At 53.0% G+C, this 25,317-nt stretch overlaps 2 protein-coding genes across 3 annotated transcripts; one reads left to right on the top strand and one right to left on the bottom strand.

Annotated features, from left to right (window-relative positions):
• Positions 1 to 3,628: 3,628 nt before the first annotated feature.
• Trpm5 (transient receptor potential cation channel subfamily M member 5) lies at positions 3,629 to 22,435 on the top strand. Its single transcript, XM_055614679.1, has 25 exons — positions 3,629 to 3,677; positions 3,904 to 4,030; positions 4,474 to 4,654; positions 6,425 to 6,591; positions 7,260 to 7,446; positions 8,807 to 8,871; positions 9,009 to 9,200; positions 9,485 to 9,587; positions 10,743 to 10,861; positions 11,214 to 11,552; positions 11,618 to 11,758; positions 11,867 to 11,990; positions 12,401 to 12,546; positions 13,218 to 13,330; positions 13,476 to 13,568; positions 13,927 to 14,185; positions 14,820 to 14,938; positions 15,111 to 15,243; positions 15,907 to 16,081; positions 18,753 to 18,906; positions 19,821 to 20,002; positions 20,288 to 20,420; positions 21,153 to 21,225; positions 21,627 to 21,693; positions 22,029 to 22,435. The coding sequence occupies exons 1-25, from the start codon at positions 3,664 to 3,666 to the stop codon at positions 22,115 to 22,117; spliced, it is 3,495 nt and encodes a 1,164-aa protein (XP_055470654.1). The 5' UTR covers positions 3,629 to 3,663; the 3' UTR covers positions 22,118 to 22,435.
• A 929-nt stretch (positions 22,436 to 23,364) lies between these two features.
• Tssc4 (tumor suppressing subtransferable candidate 4) lies at positions 23,365 to 25,223 on the bottom strand. 2 transcript variants are annotated; one of them, XM_055614651.1, is made up of 3 exons: positions 24,973 to 25,223; positions 24,638 to 24,725; positions 23,365 to 24,522 (listed from the first exon to the last, which is right to left on the bottom strand). In XM_055614651.1, the coding sequence occupies exon 3, from the start codon at positions 24,498 to 24,500 to the stop codon at positions 23,541 to 23,543; it is 960 nt and encodes a 319-aa protein (XP_055470626.1). In that variant the 5' UTR covers positions 24,501 to 24,522; positions 24,638 to 24,725; positions 24,973 to 25,223; the 3' UTR covers positions 23,365 to 23,540. The 2 variants fall into 2 exon arrangements, with proteins under 2 accessions (XP_055470626.1, XP_055470625.1); XM_055614650.1 differs by having other exon boundaries at positions 23,365 to 24,544; positions 24,638 to 25,223.
• Positions 25,224 to 25,317: the final 94 nt, after the last annotated feature.

Below are 25,317 nucleotides of genomic sequence, written 5' to 3'. Positions count from 1 at the left end.
ACACCTGCACATGCAAATTCTATTTGCATGCCTTCCCTCTTGGTGGCCACATTTGCCTGGTACTTGGCACCTGCCCAAATGTCCCTCCACCCCAGCCTGTTGGGGGAGGTAAGGCCTGGCTGTTCTTAAGTGTTACATCCGCCTCCCATAGTATCCAGGGGTCTTGACCACCCATCCAGTCTATCTGAAGCAAGGCGAGGTGACCTGGTCTATGGGGTCCAATCCGTTGCCCATGGGAGGGGTGCTTTATTAAGCCCCATCTTGAAAGGCACTCTCTGGGCCCTAGAGCTCAGGAAAGAAACCTCCAAGTACTTGGCGAGCCCCAGAGGATACCTCCTCCAGCCAAAACAAGACTGTCTATGACCTTCCCACCAGGGACTAAGTGGAAAGAAGAGTGGAAGGTCCCATCCCCAGCCCAAAGACTAGGGACAAACATCATGGCTCCCATACTCCAAAACAGGGTACACGTATAGCCTGAGTCACCTCTTTTACTGCAGAGCATTATCCAGCTGTGACTGTGGACACTTTATTTCCAATAGTGGGGTTTACTGTGAGTGGCATGGTACCCATGTTGACCCTAAGACAGTAGCTTTGTCTGAAAACAGGGTCTTTGTAGATGAGATGGAGGGAAGGTGGCCGCTCTGGTCTAGTGATGGAGTCCTTACAGGAAGAGGAGAGGACAGACATGCACAGGTATAATTATGTGACCACAGAGGCAGAGACTGGGGCCTTGTGGCCACAAACCAAGGGATGCCTGGAGCCCCTGGGAACTAAAAGATCCGGGAGGATGTTCTCAGAGCCCTGGAAAAGGCTATAGCCTATCCATGCCTGGATTTGGGGTTTCTGTCCTTAACACTTCAGGAATGCCCCTCAACTGGGTCAGGCCTCCCGGCTGGTGGCTCTTGTTCCAGTAATGGGGGAATTCCTCTGACCCCAGCCAGGTTCCTACAGGAAAACCATAGGCTGTGTATTTCTGTGACCGGAGGACCTTATTCAAATCCTTCACTCCACAGGCCCTGGATGTGAGTTCCTGGTGTGGGTGGGAAGAATTTACAAGCCCACAACTTGAGCAGGATGGGCTGCAGGGACCTATGGAGCTGAGCCTGGCTACAGAACCCAGATACAAGGGAGGGGACTTGACTGTGGCCACACAGTGACCCATGGTGGATGCCTTCATACAGGGCTGTACACTGGAAAAGTCAGGGTTGCAAGACACTCTTTGTTTGGAGGCCACAGTGAAGCCCAGGCATCCTAAGCTGCCTTTCTGCTTCTGTGATGAACACCCTAACCAAAAGCAACTTGGAGAGGAAAGGGCTTATTTCAGTTTGGAACTTGCAGTCATCATGAAGGAAAGTCAGGGTAGGAACAGGGTAGGAAAATGGAGGAAGGAACTGAGGCAAAATCCACAAAGCAATGCTGCTTACTGGCTTGTTCCTCATAGTTTACTCAGATGATTATATATATATATATATATATATATATATATATAACTCAGGACCACCTGGCCAGGGGTGGTACTGTCCCAGTGAGCTGGATCCTCCCATATCCATCACTAATCAATAAAAGGCCCCACAGATTTGTCTACAGGACATTTGATGTAGGCATTGTCTCATCTGAACTTTCCTTCTCCCAGATGACCTTGGCTTATGTCAAACTGACAGAAGAAAAAAAAAAACTAACCAAAACACCAGATAAGGGAGGAGAAAGAAAGAAAGAAAGAAAGAAAGAAAGAAAGAAAGAAAGAAAGAAAGAAAGAAAGAAAGAAAGAAAGAAAAAGAAAGAAAGAAATCTGCCATAGCACCTAGGGTAGACCCAAGAAGCCCACATCTTCCCAAGCCAGACAAGCCACAAGGAGGAGACTTCCTACCTCTTCTGCCTCTGAAGGTCCTACCTCCAATTCTTCCTTTCTGACCCTACACCCACCCCTGGTAAAGAGCACACCCTACTCCACACAACAGCTTATCACATCCCAATTACACCTACAGCAACATAAGACAGTGCTCTTGCATCAAAAGCAATGAGTTAGTTTACACTTAACTAAGTATGAGTAAGCATGGCCAACGAGACCCCAAAGGACATGTCCCACTGTGGCCATGGTTCCAATAGACCCCAAAGGACATGTCCTACTGTGGCCATGGTTCCAATAACCTTTGTAGTCACAGAACAAATGACAACATTAATTCAAGGCACCTATCAAAGACATTGGTAGAATGACCAGGTAGACAGGTAGGTTACAGCCAAGTGGGGGAATCTCTGCTATAGGCCTCAGATGTTGTCTGATGACATTTTTGACATTCGGGTTGGTGGAAGCTTGGGGTCTGCTGACAACACAATCTAACGGTTTTGCCTGGTAGATGGATGTTAGGTCAGACAATAGAGAGGGGGCAATAAATTGAAGATGGCCCTGGGATAATTTGGATTTAGATCTATAACATTTCAGCCTCCACAACCAGGACATCATAATGAGTCAGTCATCGGCAGAATCTTCACCACAGGTAAACTTCAGTTCACATCTGCAAAGACTGAACTTCTGTAGAAGGTCACGTGCACAGTACCAGGGGTTAGGGGTCAGATGTATCTTTTGAGGTACACTTTCCTTTGGGGTACCACCATAACCATGTTGGCTCTGGAGGCATGTAGGAGGGACTTTGGCCTTAGCTCCTGTTCAGGATCGCCACAGGAGGCAGGGTATAAACCCCTTCATACCTAATACCACCCTGCCTCCTCCTTCTCAGCGCTCTACATGCACAGATAACCCCCTGTAAAAAATTCAGGGTCTAAAGTGCTATCACGCTGGCACCCCAAAGCTGGGCGCATGAGACAGCTGTGCAGACCTGGGAAGCATGAGGAAGCAGTATTATAAAGAGCTGTCCCAAGTCAGACAGTAGCTCTTTACCTACAGTAGAGCCAAGGGAGGTCCTTCCAGTGTGTCCTTTTTCCTGCCCGTAAACCTGATACCAGGAAGGCAGACACAGGAGCCAAGGCATGGCGCAAGGTCAGAGTCTTGCTGTGACCTAGAGATTTTTGTCAATCACCAGAGAAACACAGGGCATCTTTAGGGGGACCCAGCTACATATCATGAAGGCTAGTCCACCCAAGTGAAGGGTGGGGCTGAGGAGCCTGATCTGGCTGGGTGTGTGGGAGAGAATCTGAGCCAAGCCAGGGTAAGGGATGCTACAGGTAGCCTCTTCATCCTCTGCCAAGGTAGGAACTTGGAGGGAAAGGTCCTGGTGGTATTCCGGCTCTGCGTCTGAGGCCAGGAGAGCCAGACTCCTTCCTGCCTCTGCTTCTTCCCACTGCCTTCTTCATCTACTGCTCTCCCGAGACTTCCCTTCCTGCCTTTCCATTCTGCCTTCTGTTCCTGCTTCCACTTTCTAGCCTTCATCTCTGTTTCCCTTCTCCGGACTTTCAGGTCCACCTATGTCCCTCCTCTTCTCTACTCTGACCCCCCCAGCCCCTTGCTTCTGAGCTGGATCACCTGCCTTCTTATCTTCCTATCTACCCAGGTACAAACCAGGATGTTCTCAGACCGTGTCTAGGGCAGTCTAGGGTGTGTCTCCCTTGGGTTGAGAAACTGAATTCCCTGCTAAGTCTTTGGGGGTTTTCAGGTCACTCCCTGCAAAAGCCTCTGGAGAACTGTAACCAGTGTGTTGGAGTCCAGATATGCCAGGAGTTCGGTAAGTGTGAGAAACAGAGGCAGGTATATGGGTGTGCTGTGCCCTGTTCCTAGTGGGGAATGAGCCTGGCTTTAATTACAGCTACTGTGAGGAAGGTGGTAGAGCCATGACAGGTGGGGCCATCAGGCGAACAGCTACCTCATATGTCAGCTAGGATGGGTCTTCCTTGTGAAAAGGGGAAGAGGGCGGTTACTCCACCCTCTGGTTTCCATCATCTGTTTCACAGAGAGGCCACCATGCAGACTGCCCAGAGCTCCTGCCCTGGCAGCCCCCCAGACACTGGAGATGGGTGGGAGCCAGGCCTGTGCAGAGGAGAGGTCAACTTTGGAGGGTCTGGGAAGAAACGAGGCAAGGTAGGGGCAGTGTGGACCTGGTTGAAACCCACCATGCCTGGAATCCCCAAGTCTTACTTTTCCTTCAAAGCCCAGTACCTGGACCTACTCACCCTGGGGCTATTCCTCATGAGCTGAGTTCAGAAACCTCAACCAGATGGGCAAAAGCTGAGAGTTTCTTTCTGCCCTAATAACAATGGGAACCTTGAGGTTCAGGACTCCTACCTCACTCCCCACTCACAGGGGGAGGATATATTGCAATGGCCATACAACACAGAGGCCTTGCCCCCAAGAAGGCTCTAAGGCCTGCCCTTTTGTAGCCTGTCTTGTCCCATCAGCCCAGCCTCCTCCTCCATGCCTCAAATCTCTCCAGAACTTCTTCCAAACTAGCATCTATCGTATGCCCAGAATCCCCCACCCAGTGCTGCCTACCTGTGCCCCATCCTAAACCCAACAACCTGCAGTTTGTGAAGGTGCCAAGCAGTGTGGCCCCCTCCATGCTCTTTGAACTCCTGCTCACCGAGTGGCACCTGCCAGCCCCCAACCTGGTGGTGTCCCTTGTGGGTGAGGAACGGCCTTTTGCTATGAAGTCCTGGCTCCGGGATGTCCTGCGCAAGGGGCTCGTGAAAGCAGCTCAGAGCACAGGTAAGGCTCCCTCTAGGCTGGGCCTGCTTGTGCCTGCTGCCCTGCTGTCCCTGGAGGGTCATTTCTTGGTGACATTACTTACCCACTTTTGGTGGTGCCCAGGGAGGCCATGGGAGCAGGTCATGGGGATGTGAGGGCGAACTGAAAGGCTGTCCCCAGCTGGTCTGTGGTGGGAGGCTGAGGCTGGTCCTCCTTGAGAGCTACCCACTCCACTAACAGGCTATAGCCTCCCATTGCCCCCTCATTGGCATCAGTGCACCAAGGAGCACCTAGGGTGTGTCCCCACACACCACCCTGGTGGAGCAATCTGGCTAGTTGTAGATGTCAGAATCAAATCCATGGGCTTTAATTTTAAAAATCCATGGGTGCAGGGGATGTCTGATTTTCATTTCTCTTGCTGTGGTAAATACCTTGACCTTAGGCAACTCAGGGGGAAAATTATTTATTTGGCTTACAATTCCACAGTTTACACTGTCACAACCCATCACTTCAGAGACATGAAGGCAGGAATTCAAGGCAGCTAGTCACATCTCATGCACAGCCAAGAGCAGAGAGAATAAACACATCTTTGCTTACTCATTCTCATCAAGCTTTCTCTTCTGAGGAAAATAATGATTCTCTGCCTAGGGAATGGTGCTGCCCTCAGTGGGTGGAGTCACTTTACAACCAAGAGAATCCACCATAGACACACCCACATGCCAAGCTCATCTAGATTAAGATTCCTTTTCCAGCTGATTCTGGGTTGTGTCAAACTGATGGTTAAAACTCAGCACAGGGGTCAGAGAGATGCTCAATAATAAAGAGCACAGGCCGCACTTGCAGGGGTCTGGAGTTCTGTTCCAAGCCTCCATGTCAGACAGCTTGAAACTGCCTATAATTCCAACTACAGGGACACTCAACGCCTCTGATCTCAGGCAATTTACCCACATACAAATACTAACATACACTTACATAATTTTTTTTAATGTATTTATTTATTTATTTATGCACATTTGCTGTTTGGCATTTAAGTTCCAGACCGGACAGTTGTGGATGCTGGGAATTGATCCACACTGAGCCATCTCTCTTGCCCCCACTTACACAATTTTTAAAAATAAATTAAAACTAACCAACATAGGGACATAGGGAGATGTCTCAATGGGTAAAGACATGAGTCCAGTCTCCAGCGCCCATGCAGAAAGTTGGACATGTAATCATGTATTTGTACTCCCAGTGCTAGGGAAAACAGACAAGACAGTCCCTGTAGCTGGCTGGCCTGCTAGACTTGCCAAATCCGTGAGCTCCAGGTTCACCAGAAACCGTCTTACTGAAACAATAGCACCTCTGGCCTCCACATACATCTGTCCCCTGACACTGGTGTCCTGCACACACGAGCACACACCCAGCAGGAGAGCTGGAGGTTCTGAATCTCTCACTGCAGGAGTGGTTGTAATAAAGGAACGCTCTGCAGTCAGATGCAGGTGAAAACTTTGCCAACAACAGGCTACAGGGCAGCATCTAGGACAAATCTTGGAAAAGGTAACTGTCTACCACACACACACATCCTCCCGGAGCCTTAGTATCCCCATCAGCCTCCAAGGGTTCCCCATTGCTGGGCATATTACAGTCCTAGTACATGGAACGCTGAGGCTACCCCCTGTCTGAACGAAAGGGGAAAAAAGCATTTCTCATTACCCAATTCCCTAGTCACGGACTGTGGATATAGCCAGCCGATGGAGTTGGGCCAGCCAGCTGTGCAGACTCTAGGACCCTTCTCTCCCCCTCCCATAGGTGCCTGGATCCTTACCAGTGCCCTCCGTGTGGGCCTGGCCCGCCATGTTGGGCAGGCTGTACGAGATCACTCTCTGGCTAGCACATCCACCAAGGTCCGTGTAGTGGCTATCGGAATGGCCTCTCTGGATCGAATCCTTCACCGTCAACTTCTAGATGGTGCCCAGGTTAGTGGCAGGTTCGTGGGACCATGGATGGTGGGGTTTGGTGAGCTTGGGTGGATAGAGGAAAAACTATGAACAGGCCGAAGAACTAGGCCACCCGTGGAGGCCCTAAAAACAGTGAGAGGTGGGAGACAAGGAGGGGCTGCAGTGGGAAGAAAGACATGGACTCCACGGGCCCCAATACTCGCCAGCAGGTGGCAGCACCACTCTGAACTAAGGGTGGCAACCTGCCTCACTTCCCCATGGAAAGCCAGACTGATAGGGCTCTGGGCCCAGCCGGCTGGACAGCTCTCCTCAAGTCCCAGGAAACCCTGGCCAGGTGGCTTCTGCTCTCTGGTATTCACACACATCCCCCACCCCGTGGACTGTGTAAGGCATAACCAATGAGACGCCCAGGAGGCCCCGCTGAGGTGAAGTCTGGACCCCAGCCCAGAAGAGTCTAGAAGGTGGAGCTTGCACAGCCCTGGCCCCAGCTGTTTCCATGGTTCACTCATTCCAGGGAGGCCCCCGGCCCAGCAGTCCAGCCTCCCTCTGCCTGAGGGGTGGGGACTCTGAGGCCTCGCTGAAGCGCTGAAGCCTTGCCCAGGGCCCCAGCATGGCCTGCACAGCACAGCAAGGCCCAGCCCAGACTGCTCCTGAGGCCTCTGCCTCTCCATGTCTTCTTGGCACAGGAGGATACCCCCATCCACTACCCTGCAGATGAGGGCGGCATCCAGGGACCCCTCTGCCCCCTGGACAGCAATCTCTCCCACTTCATTCTTGTGGAACCAGGCGCCCTTGGGAGTGGAAACGATGGGCTGGCAGAGCTGCGGCTGGGCCTGGAGAAGCACATCTCTCAGCAGAGGACAGGTTATGGCGGTAAGACTCACTCTAGCTGCCCAGAGCAGCATCTTGGGGATGTGGACATGGAGACATGGCATATGCCAGCAAGAACTTCCTAGAGAGTGGGAAAGGGCCTTCCAGGAAGGGGGGGGGGTGTCCCTGAATGCTGAGCATACAAGACCTGGGAAGAAGTGCTGTTGGGGTGGGATGGAAGAGTGACACAGCTAGGCAGTATGGTCCTGGCTAGGCAGCCACCTCTACTGCTCTGGCTGCAGACTCTGCTAGTCAATAGGTCTTCCCAGAGGCACTGTCCCCTCCGCTGCCACCAGGGAGCATAATAGTGCATCTTTAGCTAATGGAGGGTGTGAGAGAGGGATGGACTAGAAAAATATTAAAGGTTGAACAGTATTTACAAACTACTATATCGTTGCTTAGAATGTGTGTGAATAATATGTTAACATGCAACAATGTAAACCTTTGGTGAAGCCAGTACACTTTAACAGTGGAAATAAATCTGTCTGATACCACAGAGCTCTCCATAGGATGCCAGCAGGTTGAGGCCACTCCCACCAGCTACTTTGTTGGCCCAGTGGGTCTCTTATGATGCAGAGCAACTCTGTCCTATGCTGGTAGAGTGGCTTCCTAGCCACAGCGTGGCTGCCCTTAGGATGTGGCTGGCCACCGACTTCATTTCTCTCAAGTTGCTTTGTGCTTAAGTTGTCACATGCCAGCTCTGGACAGTAGTGTTGAAGTCTTGGGCCCACAGCTCAGGGATTTGACACACTGTCAGGGTTCACTCTTGGTTTGAAAGGGAGAGGAGAGAAAAGCCACCATGGGCTGGGGACATAGCTCAGTTAGTAGAGCGCTTTTCTTTTGTGCACAAAACTCTGGGTTTAGTCCCCAGTGCAGAATGAACTAGCACTGTGATAGACACCTGTACTCTTTGCACTCTAGAGATGGAAGCAGGGGGTCATCCTAAGCTACATTTGGCCAGCGTGGTGGTGCACACCTTTAATTCCAGCACTCAGGAAAGCAGAGGCAGGTGGATCGCTGTGAGTTCAAGGCCAGCCTGGTCTATAAAGCAAGACCAGGACAGCCAAGACTACACAGAGAAATCCTGTCTCAAAAAACCAAAAAGAAAATAATCAAGATCAGACTAGGCTATATCAAACCCTGTTTAAAAAAGATTAAAAAAGATTAAAAAAGGAAAGAAGGAAGGAAGGGTGGAAGGGTGGAAGGAAGGAAGGAAGGAAGGAAGGAAGGAAGGAAGGAAGGAAGGAAGGAAGGGTGTGTCAGAAACGTGGTATCTGGGGATGTCTGAAGTTGGGGGTAGTTGCCCAACCTAATGATCTCACTTTCTGAGCATCAACCATTCTCATGGCTGCTCTACCCACAGGCACCAGCAGCATCCAGATACCTGTCCTTTGTCTGCTGGTCAATGGTGACCCCAGTACCCTGGAGGTAAGGTCAGGGGAAAGGAAGGGCTTGACTGGAGCCCTGGAGGACAGGGTGGTTTCACAGGGTACCCACAGGGTGGTGTGGAGGGCTGAGGCACCTTCTAAGCATGCATCTTGGTATCACCTTCTCTGCCTCCTTAGAGGATTTCCAGGGCAGTGGAGCAGGCTGCCCCGTGGCTGATCCTGGCAGGTTCTGGGGGCATTGCTGATGTGCTCGCTGCCCTGGTGAGCCAGCCTCATCTCCTGGTGCCCCAGGTGGCTGAGAAGCAGTTCAGAGAGAAATTCCCCGGCGAGTGTTTCTCTTGGGAAGCCATTGTGCACTGGACAGAGCTGGTGGGTGCTGCTGGGAGCTGCTATGGTTGTCTGCTGCCTCTGTCCTCCCATCCTCCCTTGGGTGGGGGTGTTCTTCCTGAAGGTCCTGCAGGCCTAGCCTGTGCCCTTTCTTCCTATCACACCTCGAGATCATCCGGGTCCTTGTGCAGCAGAGAGGCCAGGCAGCTAGCCTGTCAATCTGTGGGCGGTCCTGAGCTAGGCGTGTGGGTCAGTCAGGACAGAGTGGTTCACCTGAGAACCCTTCCAGGCTCCATTCAGACCTCAAGGCCTCTTCCCGGTCTTAGCTTCAGAACATTGCTACGCACCCCCACCTGCTCACCGTGTACGACTTTGAGCAGGAGGGTTCTGAGGACCTGGACACCGTCATTCTCAAGGCACTTGTGAAAGGTGAGTCAAGTAGACGTGCCCTCAGAGGCAGCAGGACTCAGCAGGGTTCACACTGGAGGCCCATCAGCCCTTCCCAGGTAAGAGGGATGACTCACAAATTCACGAAGCATCTCTGAAGTATTCAGTTCAATAGTTTGTAATCTAGCCTCGGGGTGTTGTAACCATCACCAATTCTGGAGCTTTCCTATCACCCTCACCCCCTAGCCAATACCTTAGCAAGAACTTTACCTTGTCCCTTGGTCCTGGTCCCCCTCCTGCCTCATGTCTATGAAAGTGAGTTTGGGGGCCACTTTACATGAATGTGTTATTTGTACTTAGCTTCCTTCATAAAGCATAATGCCCCCATAGACCCATCCCTATGGCTGCCTGTGCCAGGAAGTCCTTCCTTTCCAAGGCTGAATTCTAACATTTACTGTGTAGAGGTACCATGGATCTGTCCACTCAAGACACTGTTGGAGATGTAAGAGTACTGCCCAGGCTTGTCAGGGTATACACAGGCCGGAAGCTGGGAGAGGCAGTGCTGGGGAAGGGATGGGGACATGCTTGGGTAAGGGGCCACTCTAGGAGGGCCTGGAGCGTGTGGGGCTGGGAAAAGTGGCTCAATTGATAGAATGTTTGCCTAGCATTTACAAGGCCCTGGGTTCAATTTCAGCACCACGTTAAACCAGATGTGCTAGCTTATACCTGGTAGGCAGGAGGATGAGCAGCAGCTCAAAGGCTTATTTGGCTACAAAGCAAGTCCAAGATCAGCCCAGCCTACAGGGAGGAGGGGGCGGCTCTAGATTTAGCCACTCCTCTTCCCAAGGCAGTGAGGTCCAGGAAGCCCCACACAGGCCCACATATGTCTTTTAGTGAGTCACAGTCCCATGGAGGCAAAAGCCTGGTGCTCTTAACTCTGGGGCTTGGGGGTAACTGTGGCATTCAGTAAAAGTGTGAAGCCATCCCCATGGAAAATGCACTTGCATGAGAATATATGCCCCTGCCTTTGTCTTGGGCGAGGAGATGCTGGCCAAGGTGCTACATTATTGAAGCATGCTTCTGCCCCACCGGACCATGTCTGAGGGGTTCTGGGCTTTAGCCCCTAATCCTGCACCTCTTGCTGCTGTTTAGAGGCAGCTGCCAATCCCCATCAAGTCCTCATACCCCTACCCACAGCGTGCAAGAGCCACAGCCAAGAGGCCCAAGACTACCTGGACGAGCTCAAGTTGGCCGTAGCCTGGGACCGTGTGGACATTGCCAAGAGTGAGATCTTCAGTGGGGATGTGGAATGGAAGGTACTCCCCCTCCCAGAACTGATTTGGGAACATCAGGCCAGGAGTACACTGAAGCCTGAGGAAGTGGGGACCAGGAATGTCAGCTGGGTCCATTCTGTCTCAGCTGTTGTCCCAGAGGGGGTCAAGAAGATGCTAGGAAACCCCCAAAGTCCAGCCTGGGGTGTGGGAGTCCTAACACTCTTAATGTCAATTCACCAGACCTTTCCTATCCTTGACACCTGAAGCCAGCATGATCTGCTAACCTATGCCGGCCCCAACTTCAGGGTACAGGTTGAGGTACACAGGGGAGGTTGTTCAGCCTCTCTCCCTTCCTCTTACTATCTTGATCTCCTCCTCTACTGTGTAAATCAAGTCTTGCGACCTGGAAGAGGTGATGACAGATGCCCTGGTGAGCAACAAGCCTGACTTCGTGCGCCTCTTTGTGGATAGCGGTGCTGACATGGCCGAGTTCTTGACCTATGGGCGGCTGCAGCAGCTTTACCACTCCGTGTCCCCCAAGAGCCTCCTCTTTGAACTGCTGCAGCGTAAGCATGAGGAGGGTCGGCTGACACTGGCTGGCCTGGGTGCCCAGCAGGCCCGGGAGCTGCCCATTGGGATGCCCGCCTTCTCACTTCATGAGGTCTCCCGTGTACTCAAAGATTTCCTGCATGATGCCTGCCGTGGCTTCTACCAGGACGGGCGCAGGATGGAGGTGAGTAGAGCCAGGTTGGGCCAGGAAGTGCTGGGTAGGCTGAATCTTGATGTCCTGTTCTGCAGGAGAGAGGGCCGCCCAAGCGGCCTGCAGGCCAGAAGGGGCTGTTGGACCTCAGTCGTAAGAGTGAGGACCCTTGGAGGGACCTGTTTCTCTGGGCTGTGCTGCAGAACCGTTATGAGATGGCCACATACTTCTGGGCCATGGTGAGTGTCTACCTCTGTCCACAGCTCCCTTGGGTACCCCAAGAGGCAGACTGGAGAATGTTGGGACATTTGGGCCACCTTCCAAGACCCTATTTCTCCATCTTCCAGGGCCGGGAGGGTGTGGCTGCTGCTCTGGCTGCTTGCAAGATCATAAAGGAAATGTCCCACCTGGAGAAGGAGGCGGAGGTGGCCCGTACCATGCGTGAGGCCAAGTATGAGCAGCTGGCCCTGGGTGAGTAACAGGCAGAGGGCCTCTGTCTGTGTTTCCCTGCAGACACCTCTGATAGCCATGTGCCCCCCCCCCCCATGGCCTCCTGTGTAGAGAATACAGAGCAGTTCCTTCTGGGGCTGGAGGTTGGTCAGAAGTCCTGACAGGGAGGTGGAAATGTTACAGTACACGATAGTTATGTGCTGGGCCCTGCCACAGGGTGGAAGCCATTTGTGGTCATTGAGGCCCTCACAATCCTGAGGGAGAAGGAGAAAGGACAGAGGTTGGGAAGGGCCCTGAGGCCAAGCAGGGACTCTCAGTGGCCCTGTAAGTATGAGAGGTCTGGGATGTAGACTTAAGACATATGCTGCAAAAGATGGGGACCTAGAGACCACGCCTCAGCACCTCATCCCAGCAGCTGGCTTTGTGCACAGATCTTTTCTCTGAGTGCTACAGCAACAGCGAGGACCACGCCTTTGCCCTGCTGGTGCGCAGGAATCACAGCTGGAGCAGGACCACTTGCCTGCACCTGGCCACTGAAGCTGATGCCAAGGCCTTCTTTGCCCATGATGGTGTGCAAGTAAGTGGCTGATCAGCCTGAGGATGGACAGTGGGCAAGGAGGGTTGGCAGGGCTCAGGCTACTCACACAGGACACTAAGGTTCCTCAGTTCATGTCCCAGCCTGCAGCTTCCAGCCCAAATGCAAGCTAAATAGGGGAGGGACCAGGAGAGTGGCTGAGTTCCTGCTTCATTCATCAGGGATGCTTTTATAGCTTGGTTTTGGACCCAGTAACACTTGTTCTCAGTTTGATTGTCGCTAACCCCAATCTGTAAATCTGTTATTGAAAGGTTTCATCAGGCTGAGGATGTAGCTCATTCCATAGAGTGTCCAGCATGCTTGAAGCCCTCAGTTCATTCCTGAGCACTGAATAGACCAGATGTAGTGGTGCATGCCAGCAATCCTAGCACTAGGAAGGTGGAGACAGAAAGATCAAGAGTTCAAGGCCACCCTCAGCCATGTAGTTGATAGTTATCCTGGGTTGTATGAGACTACCTCAAAGAAATAAGGAGGGAAGGAGGGAAGGCTGGCAGGCGGCAAAACAGTCAAACACATGCTCCTGGAAAGAGTCTGACCAGGTCCTGTCCAAGCAGGCCTTCCTCTCTTAAGCCTGGAGAGGGCATCTCAAGCACAGGGCCCTATGTGAGTTAAAATATGGTGGGACTCACCCAGAACATATGACTCTATTCTAGGCATTCCTGACCAAGATCTGGTGGGGAGATATGGCCACAGGCACACCCATCCTACGGCTGCTGGGTGCCTTCACCTGCCCAGCCCTCATCTACACCAACCTCATCACCTTCAGGTAGGTTGACGTAGGCAGCAGCAGGTGCCAGAGGCTCATTGTTCCCACATCATAGCCCAACATCCAGCTGGCTATATAAGCCACGCCCCCTTCTTTTCAGTGGGCTCAGTACTTCCTTCTTGGGATATTCTTTCCTGTGTTGCAGTGAGGATGTCCCACAGAGGGTGGGCCTGGAAGATCTGCAGGAGCCAGACAGCTTGGATGTGGAAAAGAGCTTCCTGTGCAGCCAGGGCGGCCAGTAAGAGGTGGCGGGGTGTGTGTGTGTGTGTGTGAAAGGGATAGAAGGAACCAGGAAGGATGGGAGGAGTGAGGAAGGATGGAAGAAGCTAGGAAACTGGGAAAGATCGAGTGGGCCCAGAAAGAGAGGGGACAGGAAAAATGGAGACTAGAAGGGACAGAGGAGTGCTGAGAATGATAAAGAAAGTAGGGGCTGGTGGGGGGCATCAAAGAATGGAGGATGCTGGGAAAGAAGAAGAGAGAATAAGGACTACTAGTGTGTGGTGGCCAGCTGCTGGACACATGGTAGGCAGGCTCCCGCCAGGCACTGTGATTAGGTGCCCCTTCACACCACAGTCCTCTCCTCTGCACCCACACAGACTGGAGAAACTGACAGAGGCACCGAGGGCTCCAGGAGACCTCGGCCCACAAGCTGCCTTCCTGCTCACACGGTGGCGGAAGTTCTGGGGCGCTCCTGTGACCGTGTTCCTGGGGAACGTGGTCATGTACTTCGCATTCCTCTTCCTGTTCACCTATGTCCTGCTGGTGGACTTCAAGCCACCTCCCCAGGGACCATCTGGGTCTGAGGTTACCCTCTATTTCTGGGTGTTCACCCTGGTGCTGGAGGAAATCCGACAGGTTAGTGGCCAGCGCGGCCCACTCCTGGACTCTGTAACTAGGGCTATGTTATATGTGCCTCTGGGGCCTGCTTTGGAGCCTGCTAAGACTTTTCATCTATAGAACAAGAGCAATGTGTGGCCTTCTTGTCAACCCAGGCTACTGAGTCCTGGTCCTGGTTACAGACTGAGCCCCAATCCCAGCTCCAGACAAAGCCCCAATCTCAGTCAGACTAAGCTCTGATCCTAGTCACAAATAGTCTTGATGTTCATCACAGTCTGAGCCCTGGTCCTGGTCATGAACTGAGCTCCAGTCCTAGAACCAAACTGAGCCAATTTTAGCTCCATACTGAGCCCTGATCTCTGCTGCAGAATGATCATGATTCCCTAGTCAGACTCTGAACCCTGACCTGAGTCACTGGCCAGGTCCAGACATTCAGTGTACCCTGAGTTTTAGTCAAGAACAGTCCTGACTCCAAATTCAGACTGACCTCATTTTTCATCCCCAGACTTAGCCCTGAAATCTCTTCAATTGATAGCCCCAGTCCTAGCCATATACTGGGTTCCAGCCACCAGTTGATTCTGATCATCTTGCCAAACTCCTTGCCTCAGCAAGATAGACCTGGTGCTGCAACCAGGCTTTCTCTCTCTGCCAGGGCTTCTTCACAGATGAGGACACACACCTGGTGAAGAAGTTCACTCTGTATGTGGAAGACAACTGGAACAAGTGTGACATGGTGGCCATCTTCCTGTTCATTGTTGGCGTCACCTGTAGGTCTGGAGCTTCACATGGGCTGGTGGGCAGGCTTTAGCAGCCCTCTGAAATCCTAGTGGGGTCCCGGATCCTGCTTTTTGGTTATTTGGCTATTGCACAGTGTGTTGGAGAACACCTCTTGTTCTCCATGGGCACCGGCAACCTTAATCAATCAGCCTTTGTCTCTCCCCAGGATGCTGCCCTTGGTATTTGAGGCTGGCCGTACTGTTTTGGCCATTGACTTCATGGTGTTCACACTTCGGCTCATCCACATCTTTGCCATTCACAAGCAGCTGGGTCCTAAGATCATCATTGTAGAGCGGATGGTGTGTTCTGGGGTTCTCTGACCCTTGAGGGGGGTGAGGCACTGGGACCCCAATCCTGGATAGATGAGGAGCCTTGATTGAGTGGATGGTGAGTCCTCAGGACCCTAAACTTCAGGTTTCGGGAGGAGGGTGAGTCCTTTGGGATCCCAGCTCTGAAGAGCTGAGGAGCCCAAAGGAACACTGACTCAGATGAGCTTAATCCTGGATCCAGGTGAGCTACCACTGCATCGACTTACAGGGGTGACCCCTATAACCTCAGCCTTGGGTAGATGGGAAGCCCACAGGACCCTGGGTGGGTGTGAGCTCCCTGGAACCCCACCTTGGGTTAGGGGTGAGCCCCCTCAGATCTTGACCTTGAATGGTGGTGAGCCTCATGGTATCCCAACTGTGGGTAACAGTGAGAATGCTGGGACCTCCAACCCCAGAGGGGGGTAAGTTCTGAAACCCCACCCAAGGTGGTGGTGAGAACCCTGACAACCCCAGGCCTTGGAAGAGATGATCCCCTTGGGACTGTCACCCCCAGTTGAGGTGACAACACTGGAACTCCAAACCTAGGTGAGAGTAAGCTCTCTGGACTCCAACCTGGGGGAGAGTGAGCCCCTCTGTGACCCTGGGCTGAGTTCCCACCCAGGCCAACCATGCCCTGTGACCTTCCTTCTGCAGATGAAAGATGTCTTCTTCTTCCTCTTTTTCTTGAGCGTGTGGCTTGTGGCTTATGGCGTGACCACTCAGGCCCTGCTGCACCCCCATGACGGCCGTCTGGAGTGGATTTTCCGCCGCGTGCTATACCGGCCTTACCTGCAGATCTTTGGGCAAATCCCTCTGGATGAGATTGATGGTTTGTGCTGAGCCAGGAGGGTGGGATGATGGGCTATGGGGCTCCAGGGTATGTGGCCCTCCACTGGGACTTTTGTGTCACCATGCCTCTGGCTGGAAATGGCTGAGAGAATGACATCCTAAGTCTAGGCCACAGGCCTTGTGTATGTTTTCCGTTGAGATCCAGAGCAGGGCAAGATACAGCCAGCCATGGTGACCCCAATCTTTGCCTGGCTGGGAAGTAGGCCGTGGATCCTGAAGATGCAGGGCTGGCTTTCTGCCTGGGGAGGCCACGGGATGGGATGGGCCTTGGAGGCAGGGGTCTTGTGAGGGACAGAGGATGGGCAGACACTATGAGCACAGTATGAAGAACCCAGGCCACCCTGAGCACTCTGTGTTGCTTCACCTGACAGCAGTCTCCCTGTGATCCAGCTGCTCACCATTTCCAACTATCTTGCCTCCACTAGGGATCCCCTCAACTTGTGCGTGTTGCCTGATGGTGTGAGTGGTGTGGGGCTTATCTGTAATCATGGGTGTCCCCTCAAGCTAGACCACACACCCATTTAGAGCTGATGGAAATTCTAGGGACTTCATGACAAGTGGGTACAGCTCTGTACTTACTGCAGGGGTCTTGTAGGTGGTGGAGAAAGGAAAACCCTGGAGCCAGAATGGGGATCTAGAGTCAGCAAATAGTGATTTGGTTCATTAGGCTGGAACGAGGCCTAGAGAGTGGGAGCTCAGGACAGTGGTACCACATGGTACTACTGCACAGCCTTAGAGATGGGGTACAGAAGGAAGCATAAGAGTCAGTGTTCAGGCTAGTGTCAAGGGACTTGGGGTTGTCTAACCATGAGGCCATGTAGTTTGGATGTTCAGTAGTGACCTGACCCCACCCATCCTTGGGGAGGCCACGAAGGAGGCCAGGTCAGCAATCACAACTGTTGATAAATATTTGTCAATAGATGACAGTGAGATTGGAGTGAGTCCAGGCCTTCAGGGACAGAATGGTTGGAAATTAACTTCGGATTTGGGTGTTCCCAAGCCATACTCTGGCCTGTTTTTGTCTTCACCCCACAGTACCTTTGGTGTTTACTCAACCTGAGCTATCAATTTTCTAGGCCATTAGCTTAAGCAGACATTGCCTGCCTCTCCCTTCCCCCTCACCACATGGCCTTGTGGCCCCAGCTCTTGGGGCAGGAAGAGGAAGGCGGGTGCCCTAGCCAGAGCAGCTCTGGGGTCTCAGTTCCCTAGTAACCACAACTCTGGGTTCTTCTCCACAGGTATTGAGGAACAGGCTCAGGCCTGCTGGAAAATTAGAAGGGCAGTGGGGTGGCTGGTCCTTGGTCTATCGTGGAGGCCACAGCAGGGTCAATAGAGCCACCAAGGACATGGCAGGCAGAGTGAGCAATAAAGCAGCCTGCCAATCCCCTCCCTAGTTTCTTTTTTTAGGTGCCCTTCCCGATACACTGTGTCTACTGTGCTGAGAGTGGCCTGGTATTCTCTAACATGCCTATGCTGACAGGGAAACTGAGGCCTGGGTAATTCTGGCTCCATTTGTGCAGTATAGAGACCTGGAAGTCCTCTTCTCCCCCTCTACACTACACCACACTGCTCCTTCTTCCACTAGGCTCTGGGCTCTAGGGATGAATTTGTGTCACACCAGGCCAGGTGGGCCTTCTCAGACCTCAGGCAGGACGTACATTTACAAAGGAGGGTTTGATGGCCCCTCTGGGGCACCGAGGGGATGGAAGAGGGAGGAGAAACAGAACCTGGAGCAGATTCATAGGCTTGGCAGCGGGGGTTGGGGGGGGTGGGAGGTTGTGCTAAGACAGCCTTGGAGGGAGCAAGATGGGATCTGGCACTCTCAGGTGGCTGCATGCACCCTTCCATAGAACATAACACCCCATAACTCATCCATGGATTGACTGGTGACAGCCTAAAGCTGCACCGCAAGGCAGCCTCCCTGGAGCATCATCATAACACAGAGACCTGAAAGGATAGGAGCAGCAACTCACTGAAATGCACACGTGGTAGGCGTGGTAGGCCCGCATGCACACACACACACATATGGCCACGCCTGCTTACACAGACAGCCATGCACGGGCACACGGCCTGGAGAAGACAGGGAATGGAGCCAGCAGGGGGCACGGCAGCCTCGGCAGATGCTGCTCTGTGGGCTTGGCCAGGTGTGGCCAGGGTGAGGTCCTGCATAAAGGGGATGACAGCTCTAAGGGGCTAGTGTGTGACCCAGAGCTTTTGAGGGATGCCCAGGGCTTTGAGAACTCCCAGAGTGGGCAGAGATACCTGGAAAGTTGCCGACTCACTCCCGGCTGGAAGCCCTGGGTGGAAAAGTCATAGGCAGGAAGCCCTTCTAGGGTAGATGGGGAATTGTTCCATGCAATGACAGATAGAAATGGGTTCCATGACCCTTGTGCTCAGTTCCATTCCTCGATTGGACTTGGCTTGCCTCTATGACCTGTGACCCTTCCTGGAGTTCCAGCAGAGAGGGATGATGAACAGTCCACCTGCTGGTTTGGTGCAGTTAGAGCCAGCTTTTCACAATGGGACTGTTGGGGCTGAAACTAGCCAGCCCCATGTGAACCAGGCCCCCGGCCACCTAGCCAGCACCTGTACCCTGGTGGCCTAGGCTTGGAACCATACTCCTAGGCTGAAGGTGTTTTCTTGCCTTGCAGAGGCCCGTGTGAATTGTTCCCTTCACCCTCTGTTGCTGAAAAGTTCAGCTTCTTGCCCCAACCTCTATGCCAACTGGCTCGTCATTCTCCTGCTGGTCACCTTCCTGCTGGTCACTAATGTGCTACTCATGAACCTTCTGATTGCCATGTTCAGGTATCCTCCTGCCTCCACCTCTCCCAACCACCTGCCCTCCTAATCCATGCTTCCTCTTAGTAGAGCTAGTTTCAGAGTGCCAACAGAGATACCGTGTCCCTAAGTATTTTCTGTTGTGAAAATATTTAGCTGCTGTGTCCACTGGGGCTGAACCTGGAGTAGAGAGTCAACACTCCAGGTATGGGCACACTATGAGCCCACCCCCAGCTAAGTAGCTGCTGTCTATCCTGCTAGGAGGGAGGGTGAGTCTACAGGGTTGGAGGCTCAGAACTGTGTAAACACCCCCAGTGAATAGGCCCCATGCAGTATAGCTGCGACTGTGATGGAGGGGTGCTGGGCCCCCGTCCTAGTCTCTGTTCTGTTGCTGTGATAGAAACTGGCTGAAAGCAACTTAGGGGAAGGGAGGGTTTATTTCATCTTACATTCCCAGATCAGTCCATGACTGAGAGAAGTCAGGGCAGGAGCTCAAAGAGGGAACTGGAGAGGAATGCTCTTTGCTAGCTCACTCAGGTTCATGTTTAGTTAGAGACCTCTTACACAGCTGAAGACCTCTTGCAGTGGGCCTCCAGAGTGAGCTGGCCCTCCTACACCGATAAATAGTCCTCCACAGACATGCCCACAGGCCCATATGATCTTAGCAGTCCCTCAGCTGTGGTTCTCAGGTGACTCTACGCTGTGTCAAGTTGAGAGCTGAAGTAACTATGTCAGCCTCCATCTCTCTGCAAGGGCTCCCAGCACAGCCTTGCTACCCACTGGATGCAATGGGGGATAGCATAAAGGGACTGGGAGGTGAAGTGGGAGATGAAGGGTGGGAATACAGGATGGGGTGGCTTGTGGGGTTGGGTGTAGATGATGGGTCATGGTAGGATGTTTCCATGAACAGGGAGAGCAGCTTTTGGCTCTGTGTCCTGTAGCTATACATTCCAGGTGGTACAGGGCAATGCGGACATGTTCTGGAAGTTTCAGCGCTACCACCTCATTGTTGAATACCATGGTCGACCGGCCCTGGCCCCGCCCTTCATCCTGCTCAGCCACCTGAGTCTGGTTCTCAAGCAGGTCTTCAGGAAGGAAGCCCAGCACAAGCGGCAACATCTGGGTGAGGTCGCAGGCTGAATACCCCTGATCCTGAGAGTTCCAAGTGTCAGAGGAGCTCACAGAAGGGACCGGGATTTCTTGTCTAGGCCCTTTCTCGGCTAACCAAATCTTCAGGTCCAGACTAGACAACTACAGGACTAGTCTGTCTCCTTGCAGCCCAAAATCCTAACACAGGGCTTATTTCTGCCATCTGCTCTTGGTCTCCCTTGCATTAGCCTAGACCTGGGCTCTGCCCTAGGGGCCCACACAACTCTCTGAAGCTTGCTGCTGTCTCCCACCTTGCCAGAAAGAGACTTGCCTGACCCCTTGGACCAGAAGATCATTACCTGGGAAACAGTCCAGAAAGAGAACTTCCTGAGTACCATGGAGAAACGGAGGAGGGACAGCGAGGGGGAGGTGCTGAGGAAAACGGCACACAGGTGGGGCAGCCTGTGGAACCCTAGAGGCTCAGACTCACAGATGCCATCATTCCTGTTCATGGGCCCAGAAATGTAGAAAGAGATCTGCCTGGAGGCAGGTGGCCTCAAATGCAGCGGGTCCAGGCTGACTTTGATCAGCTGGGTGTTATGAGGGGCAGTGAGTCTGGGACTCCCTGTTGTGAGCATGTGGACGTGGGAGACTATCTAGCCTTTTTAGTAATGGGTGTGGTTTTCTGAACTGCCTTGAGTCTTGATGAGGCCCTCTAGTGCCAGTTAATAGGACCTCTGTGCTGAGGAAACTTGGCTGGGTCACAAGACCCAACACTCCAGCCTCTTGTTCTAGGAGGAGGGTGTATGTGTGTGGGTTGGAAACCTAAGCCCATAACTAGGTATCTTTCTGCAATGGGACTCTCTCTTTCTCCTCCTCCTTTCAAGTCTGAAGATCCACGCCTAGCCGGTGCTGGATGATGTAGGGGCTGTTCCTGAACACTTATATGGATGACCTGTTTTTCTCTTGCTAGGTAGTCTAGTCCAAGCAGGAATAGGTCTATCCTCAATCTCTGGGAGGGTACAGAAGTGCTCCATTTCCATAGACAGGCCCCAGATTTAGATTAGAAGGACAGAAGAGCAAGAGGCAGACTGAGACCCTGAGAGAGCAGTTAGAGCAGGCAAGCTCCCCCTTGTGGAGTGCCATGAAAATGTCACATCTGCAGCTGGTTCTGCTTTCCACAGAGTTGACTCCATTGCCAAATACATCGGGGCACTGAGAGAGCAAGAAAAGAGGATCAAGTGTCTGGAATCACAGGCAAGCCAGCAACCTATTGTCCATTAATCTTTCTGAGGTGGGGCCATCCTTCCAGTTCTGTGGGAACTGCCACAGCCCTGTACCAGCATCCTGATGGGCAGCATTAGGGCCTGGACAGAGTGGAAGACCATGAGCAGGGCAGGCAAGACCTCAGGGCTTATGTGTATGTTGACCAATGCCTATCCCTGCCTCAACTCACTTTTGAGAACCATTGTTCTTCTAGACCTGGTCCAACAAAACCTAGGTTCAGCACCACCTCCTGTCACCATTTCTTATGCTCCATAGGGGAGCCTGGTCCAGAGTGTGGAGTCCCAGGGTAGTAGTAGCACCCGGCAGGAATGGAATAACAAGGGAGGGAGGCCCTATGCCCAAGTCTCAGCACCTCCGTTGGCTCCCTCCAGGCTAACTATTGTATGCTCCTCCTGTCCTCCATGACTGACACGGCAGCTCCAGGAGGCACCTACTCAAGTAAGTGTTGGTTCAGGCCACGGAAATGAGATGGGCACAGGCTCCTCCCTTTAGCCACTCACTCAATTAGGTCAAGAACAAAGCTGCAGGCTGCAATATCAGGTCTTGCCTTCCTGACCTGTGCTGGAGATTCCTGTGGCCCTTGGCAGGCCACTTTTTCTGAGGCATACAGATGCCTGGGGCAGGGCCTTTGTTTCCCAAGGCTTTGTCTAGCACTGGCCTTGCTGGCCTTACCACTTTCCATGTCCTGACCCTTGCCTCTCCCCCTGCCTTGCACTGCCCTGCCCCAGCTGGGACTTCCCTGCTGAGGGTCCTTTCTCCCTTCTTGCTCCCAGGCTCTCAGAACTGTGGTCGCAGGAGTCAGCCAGCCTCTGCTAGAGACAGGGAGTACCTAGAGGCTGGCTTGCCACCCTCAGACAACTGACATGGAGAAACCACTTGTCCTAGAGACCCAGGCCTGGCCATCTTGAACTTTTGGGACACATCAACCTCTCCTCCCCCCCAACTTCCAGCAGCCCCCAGAAATGGTCAAGGCCACTTCTTGGACAGACCACTTCTTGGACATCCCTTCCTATGAGAATCATCTCCCTTGATACCTATTTGGGAGGCCCAGTGTAATCTTCTGAAGTAGGAGTTTTTTCATGTCCTACCTAGAGCTTTTACTGTGTTGAACTGGACACCTGGAACCGGCCAACTCCCTCACAGGACATCATCTGCCTAGGTCTAGCCTGTCTACCCTGAGTTCTTAAGAAACCAACCTCTTAAACACTAACGGTTTCTTTTTGCCCTTAAAGACCCTTCATTGGCTGACCAGCTTCTGGAAGGCAGGGTCCACTGTAATCAGCTTCCACCCTTCTGGCCCCACAGCATTGTGTGCCCATTCTGGCAGTAACCCCAAGATACTATTCAAGGGTACCTGATGGTACTTTATTTTCTATAATGCCTGTAGACCACCTCAACTCAGCTGGATTACAGGGGTCACTGAATATGTATTTCAAACATCTGGGGTGCATGGAGGGCTATCTGACCCATCAGCTGGCATCTTGATTCCTTCCATTGCTCTCAATGAAATGACCACGAAGGCTAGTTCCTCATTTTTAGGAGGAACTCAAGCCCTTCAATGAGGAGTGCAGAGGCTAGGGCAGACTTGATGCTTAGCAGGCTAGGCTAGATATGTTGGTCCAAGTCTATGGCCTCAACATGAAGTACTCACCCATTTATCTTCCCTACATCCTTCTCTTCCTCCCTGGCCCAGCTTCAGCTGAATGATGTAGACATCAGCCTATAGCATCGGCTATGTCCTACACAGAAGTCACAAGTCCTGGAGACATACACCCAGGACATCAGCTATAAGCTGGTTCACAATCTACCCTCTTCCAATAACCTGTAGTCTGCACAGGCCTAATGCTGAGACTGCACTGGTTCCTGGGGGGGGGGGGGGGGCAGATTTTGCTCATCCAGTATCATTAGGGACACAAAGCTAGATGTGGCTATGAGCCCAGTCCCTCTAGGTTCACCAGTGACAAACGTAAATGATCATAGCAAACCTTCTCAGCAGTCTCCATTGGTGTAGGAAGGGCAAGGTGAGGCTGGTATAGATAAGAGTCCTGTTAGTCATCCAGAACTATTTGAACAGAACTCTTGAGTGGGGCCCAGAAAAAAGCCACAAAATTCAAATACTCCAAACCTTTATTATTCACCCCAAGACACTGGGGCACAAGGTCCTCCAAGGTCCCCTGACCCACAATTCCCAGTCCCAGCCAAAGCTGCTGCACACATCCCCTCCTACAGATAGCCCACAGCTTCCCACAGACTGGGCAGGTGAGGTGGGAGTGATGGCACTGCACTTAAACTGAGGGGCCTCTCTCTGACTCTGGCCCCTCTGGGTTACTGTCCCTGTTCCGGAAGTGGTCTCTACTCCGCTTCTTGCTACTGTGGAAACCAACAGCCTCCATCCCTGTGAGGTCTGATGAGGACCCAGGATGAGCAGCTTCTGAAGGTATTGCCACCCCTGGCAGTCCCTGGTGGCCACCCCACTCCTCAGCTTCAGGCCCAGCCAGATGGGCTAGCTCAACAGAGGCCTCACCACCAGCACTTGACACACACCCCTTCTTTAGGACCCTCTTTCTCTCAGTCCTAGTCTCACTGCCTCGAACTGGTTTGGTGAAGACCACTCTCCCCTCCCCACAGCTAGAGGGGTCCTGGTTGAAGGAGGGGGCATACTCTGTGGAGGATGCCTGGCTGTGAGAACTCAGGAAGGCCAGGGCAGCATCACGATTGCTCTGCTCACTGGTTTCAGCCACATCTTCCAGACTGTACTTGGTCCAACGCTCAGGGTGTGACACATAATCAGGGACAGGGAGTACCCTGGTCAGACCAGTGCTCTCACGCATTCTGCTCAGGCGTCCTGCTGGAGTCTGACTTGGGGGAGCCAAAGGCCGCTTGAAGCTGCCATTGTCACTCACACTGGTTTGGGGTGCAGAGAGGGGTGTCTGCCGGGCTGCACTCTCCAGGCAATCAAAGATGCTGTGGCTGCGCTGGGAGAAGGTAGAGCTCATGTCTCGAAGGTGGAACGGCTGCACTGCGGTGGTGGGGACGCCGGTGGGGGGCGAGGGAGGGTCATCAGGGTCAGAATCCTCCTGGCCTTCCCCGGAAAGCCTCTCCGGGGACAATACTTGCACCTCCGCACCACTAGGTAAGCTGAGGTCCGAGTCCGAGTCCGAGTCGCTGAGGGAGACGGTGTCAGAAGGTAGGGTGTCATCCTTCGTGGGTTCCTCAGCCTCCAAGGCAGCCTCTGGCTCCTCCATGCGGACCTGGGACCCGTCCCACCTGCAGCGAAGCAGCCCGGGTTCTGCAATGAGGGGTGTAATTAAGGCCGCACCCTTCCCTACCCTCCCAGGTTCCCCTCTTTCATCTCCACCATGTATCGGGCGCCTCTACTCACAGACGGGCGCTGGCTTGGTCACGCAGGCGGGCGGAGACCTCGCGAAGCTGGGTGGCTAAAATATATCCTTGTGCGCAAAGATGTGGAGCTACAGATTAGGTGGGGTTAAGGAGAGAGTCAACCATGAGATCAGTACAGTGCAGACATACAAGGGATGAGCGGTGGGAGATGCTGGAAGGGGCTCTCCATCAGCCGCTCATCCCATGACCGGCTTTCAGCAGAGCGCAGCCTCTCCGGGTAGACACACCGCAGGCACCACCTGGGTCCGGAGAGAGGGCTGGCAGGGCCAGACACGGGACTAGCCTAGTCGCGGTCCTAAGGAAGCCAATGCTCACCGTCCCAGCGTCCATGCACGCTTGAATACCCTGCCGCCTTTCCCGCAGCGTCCCGCCGGTTCCCCGGGATTCGGGCCGCGGTCTCCGCCTACTCTCGCACGGCTTCCTGGGAAACCGAGTTTCCGGCTGTCTGAATATTGGGTGCTTTAGCGCCTATGGACTACAACTACCAGAAAGCAATGGGTCACTGCCTAATGCCTGTCGGGACCTGTACACTTCACGTCTGCGCAATCCTGAAGACCGGAGCAGACACGGATATCTGCCAGGAAATTACGAAAGAGGAAAAGGCGGAGCCAAAAGCCATGATTCCCACAATACTGCAGGGCTAACTGCCAATCGCAAAGG

Source organism: Psammomys obesus, unplaced genomic scaffold (assembly GCF_907164565.1).
Source record: "Psammomys obesus unplaced genomic scaffold, mPsaObe1.curated_primary_1811, whole genome shotgun sequence".
NCBI classification, from domain to species: Eukaryota; Metazoa; Chordata; class Mammalia; order Rodentia; family Muridae; genus Psammomys; species Psammomys obesus.
Note: the sequence above shows the minus strand (reverse complement) of the source record. Positions and strands in the feature narration are given on the sequence as shown.